The 5000-nt window shown below is 31.5% G+C and overlaps 1 protein-coding gene across 1 annotated transcript; it reads right to left on the bottom strand.

Moving 5' to 3' along the window:
- Window positions 1–2701: 2701 nt before the first annotated feature.
- Window positions 2702–3446, bottom strand: LOC147472321 (uncharacterized). The gene is made up of 2 exons (XM_086544232.1): window positions 3353–3446; window positions 2702–3201 (listed from the first exon to the last, which is right to left on the bottom strand). Exon 2 carries the CDS (start codon window positions 3179–3181, stop codon window positions 2813–2815), a length of 369 nt encoding a protein of 122 aa, XP_086400358.1. The 5' UTR covers window positions 3182–3201; window positions 3353–3446; the 3' UTR covers window positions 2702–2812.
- Window positions 3447–5000: the final 1554 nt, after the last annotated feature.

Below are 5000 nucleotides of genomic sequence, written 5' to 3'. Positions count from 1 at the left end.
CTTATTACATTGTATAACTATCCCACGTGTGACACCTGTACTTCACCAAAAGCTAATCAATCCCCACCACAAGCTCCTTGATAATTACGTAAGTAAGCTTTATTCTGAATTCGAAATTCGTATGCCAAGGCATCGCTTTATAAGATCACTAAAGTCACCTTATTCAATTCCATATATATATATATATATATATATATATATATATATAGATATATATATATATATATATTTTTTTTTTTTTTTTTTTTTTTTTTTTTTTTTATGGCATTTATCATTTTCTGTCGTCACTGGTTAATAAAAGAATTTGATCATTTGATTACTTAATCTCTTAGCTTTTCATAATACACAACCAGGTCATACAGTAAATACATGATATTTATTTTGACCCAATAGTCACCAGAAAACAAACCGCACATTTATCGGAGGAACCAAGCAAGGAACCACCTAATAAGGAATTGCGTTGACCTTACGTGACCTGATGAAGTCATGAGAACCAATTTTGGTGTATAATTCCGTGAGAAAATGGAGGAAAATGTGTGTAAGATATAATCTTTGTGAGAATGCTAAGAATCATTGAAAGTCGAGCAAGTATTGGAAAAGAATGCAACATCCTTAAACTAAAGAACTAATGTACCGTTCAGAACCCCATATACACTAAAAATTGCACCGTAACGAAATTGCATTATAGATGTTTTTGATAGTGTCCTCTGGTTCATAAATGCATTACTGAAGAGATTTTTTTTTTTAGATAACTTACTACATATGGAAGTAAACAACCTTCTTTTAGAGTGTGCTTATAAAGTTTTGAATTATTCTATGACTGTTATGCACTGAAAAATATGCTGCTGATGACCATAGTAGTTTTAGATAATCGACTCAGTCCTAATAATTATAATCATAGACAAGATTGTGGTCATCCTAATTATTGGTATTTCTACTATTGTGATTATCAATATAATTTATATTATCATTATCGTTGTAATTATCATTATTAATATCGTTGTATTTATCATTATTAATATCGTTGTATTTATCATTATTAATATCGTTGCAATTATCATTATTAATATCGTTGTATTTATCATTATTAATATCGTTGCAATTATCATTATTAATATCGTTGTAATTATCATTATTAATATCGTTGTAATTATCATTATTAATATCGTTGTAATTATCATTATTAATATCGTTGTAATTATCATGATTAGTATCGTAATTATCATTATCAATATCGCTGTAATTATCATTATCAATATCGTTGTAATTATCATTATTAATATCGTTGTAATTATCATTATTAATATCGTTGTAATTATCATTATTAATATCGTTGTAATTATCATTATTAATATCGTTGTAATTATCATTATCAATATCATTGCTATTATCATTATCAATTCCATTGCTATTATCATTATAAATATCATTGCTATTATCATTATCATATTTTTTGTTAATAGCATTGTTGTTATTATCATTTCATTATCATTATTATTTTTTGAAGTACTATTAGTAGTGTAGTTGAAATTATGGGTCCATATAATTTCCTAAAAATATTCTTACGCGTATGTATCATTTTTCTTATTCAAATTAAGATGAAAGTGTTATACTTTGCTCCAGAATGATTGGAAAACACCATGCGCTCTTGTTAAAATATTCCGTACTGATATTAACTATTACTATACTTCTTTGGAGCATTAGCCGAAAATATCACTTATAAAACCATGTCATGGGATTGTTTTGTTTTTCCTCAAAACAGTTTTTTAAAGATTATGAAAGAAATCTTTCCGTTTTCTTCGAGAAAAGTTACTCCGAAAATTCTTCCTTTTCTTGGGATAACTAATATAAAAAGACATGTCGAGTCACCTGAGTTCATTCCATGTATTATAGTCATTGGTAAAATCTTCATCAAAGCTTTTAATATAGATACAGACGTCGACGGAAATTAAATGATTTACGGTGAATTTACTATCCTAGCCACTTCGCACATATACAGGTATATTCAACAATATAGCCGTTATATCTTATCTTTGTTCTTCTAACCAACTCTAGGCTGATAAAGTATTCATAATACTATCATAAATGAAATCATGATATCAGCAATATATTTGGATAATACATACGATCTATTGTTTCTGACAGGATGATTGGCTATTGTCACTTTTAAAATGACATAATGGTAGTATCATTCTAGGAAAACCGAGATCATAATTATAATAATGATAATGATGACAGTAACCGTAAAGATAGCATAAATAATCACTAGAGTTGCAGACCATCGATGAACATGTGGCAACGATGAATATTTGAAAGAAACTCTGTTTAGATTTACGCAGATTCTGGGATTTGCCATGTCGAAAGCTGCAACGACAATTATATTTCATGACTGTGGATCACCAGCAAGTCATGCAAGGGGAACAAAAGAAACTTTAATTCACTCTTCAGATAAATCTAGAAACCATTTTTTTTTTGGAACAAAAGAGTTTGTGACCCACTGTTAGTGGGTCACTCTGCTGCTGTCGTGCTGTTTTTTTTATTTATTTGGTCACTCTACTGAAGCACCACAATGTACGAAGAAGCTATTCATAGTTATATAGCTTTATTGAGCCACTGTACAGGAAGTATAAAACACTACTAGTGACAAACCTTTTCTTTTTATTCAGTAGAATTTCGTAGAATATATAACAACCATAACAAGTACTGTACATTGAACCATCCCTTCCTCATGAAACACGAAACAAATCAGGAACGAGACAGCAACGCTACTCTAGTCAATCTAAAAACACGATATACCAATTATCTTCGTGAACTACACTTTCTCAGCACCATCCACATATTTCCTATGGATTTGCTGAAGCGTCTCGACCACCATTTTAAACCCGTCGAGCTGTTGTTGATAGGTCAGTTTCCCCAGAGAATTCTTCACCAAAATGGCGGCAGCTGACGGGACGCCTTCGTCTTCAGCGCGTCTTGCCGTCTTATCAACAGCATGTCGATCCGAAGTGCTGGTCCTCCTCATTCTCTTCCTTTTCCTCTTCTTCTGGAGGGACTTGGCCACCTCGGATACTCCTGAAGGAACAGACAGGAGTCGCTCATCCTCAGAAGCCGTTTCAGAGTACGTCGAAGAGAAGGGGGACTTGCAGTCATGTTGGAGATAGATTGACTGTGGTGGAGACATCTTCGGGGTTGAGGCGTCCTCTGCACAATCTGTATTATTATGTAGTTAAAGTAAAGACACGGTGTACTTATGGATTGATAATCTGATGTCCTTTGTTTATCATGAAATGGTTTTATGTAATCCAACCATCAAAATCACAATGATGTGAATCTGTGGTTGTAACTTACATACCAAAGATGACTATGCCGATCTCGCCACTATAACCTTCACGATGTCAAGTGAATCAAATCACCGGAGAAATGTGTTTATATGAAGCGGAGACTCGGATAGAAATTGGGAAAGTTTGGGGAAAAAATAAGAAGTAATGAAGGAAAGTGAGGAGGAAATAGGAGGGGTGTGAAACTCCTTCCTTATTCCCCATGTCCTTTCCTCCTTCCTTATTCCCCATGTCCTTTCCTCCTTCCTTGTTCTCCCACTTTCCCTTGTGCCCTTCTTCAGTTAGTCCGTTTTGCCATCAAATTGTCAGTATTATTTATTTATTTGATTTGTTTTAACCGAAAAATACAAGGATAAGCCAGATTTGCGGAGCAGATGCTACGCCGGGCTTGTATGCACTTAAAAAATACAAAAATACGGACAATAAAAATTAATTTATAAATTATAGTCGCCATGTGATTACTCATTGTGAAGAAAAACAATATCTTATATAGCAGGATGTATGTCAGAATCATCCCAGAATATAATTAATAAGCAGAGATCAACTGAGTGGCCTTGTCTACATATTTTAATCAATATAAAATATCAGAATAGTAATGTTAGCGTCGGCATAAACATCAAAGATTTATTAAGGATTAATGCTCTGAAGTATGATTAACCTTACGCTATTGTGTCATATTTTACTATTTATTTCGCTATTTCACGAACTTTAACAAATATGATGATAATCTAAATTAAGATATGTCATTACAACCCACAGCAAAATGAGTAGTCGCGTATCCTCAAGTATATCAAATTGTCTTTTTAGTATCTTAATTTGCTTCATAAAAGATATACGAGAAATTTATATGCCTAGTTCAGATATTTCATAGCATTCAAGACCTAGTGTCTAAATTAGGGTTTTTTTCATGCATATCTGCCACGGTGACATTGTGTGACCTTTGACCAAGCCTGGGAATAGGTCACATGGGTGCCAGGGTGACACTGTGTGACCTTTGACCAAGCCTGGGAATAGGTCGCGTGGGGCTAAGTGACGATTTCAAGATAGACCTAAATATAAAGCTATTTTCTAATAAGAAAGAAAATTACATTAGTATGATGGTCAAATACTTACTTTTGTTTTTGTAATTATAAAGATGGGGATAGAAATGATGGCGATTTTTTCATAGTTTTGTAAAAAAAAAATGAAATTTTAAAGATGCTCGCATAGGCTTATCAACACTATAATTATTACTTTATGATTAACATATATATTACATTCATTACTTTATGATTATCATATATATTATATTCCTTACTTTATGATTATCATATATATTATATTCATTACTTTATGATTATCATATATATTATATTCATTACTTTATGATTATCATATATATCATATTCATTACTTTATGATTATCATATATATCATATTCATTACTTTATGATTATCATATATATCATATTATGATTGTTATACATATTATATCTACATTATGATTATTATATTACTTATGAAAGTAAAGTACAGAGACAGCTGTTCACTTTTATATTCACCAATTCATATAAAGTTTTACTTCTCTAAATCTCTTAAGACATTTCTGGGTGTCTATTTACAAGTAAGATCTAGCACGTGTTTTTTTCTGTAGTTGATTTTAAGATATATATTGTGATATCA

The sequence above is a fragment of the Penaeus japonicus genome, unplaced genomic scaffold (assembly GCF_977035675.1).
Source record: "Penaeus japonicus unplaced genomic scaffold, GWHDUDI00000001_assembly GWHDUDI00000002, whole genome shotgun sequence".
NCBI classification, from domain to species: Eukaryota; Metazoa; Arthropoda; class Malacostraca; order Decapoda; family Penaeidae; genus Penaeus; species Penaeus japonicus.
This window is presented reverse-complemented; position numbering and strand designations above follow the sequence as displayed.

Bases quoted from the DNA above. Each gene is read 5' to 3' on its own strand.
- LOC147472321 (XM_086544232.1), bottom strand. From the start codon at position 3,181: ATGTCTCCACCACAGTCAATCTATCTCCAACATGACTGCAAGTCCCCC.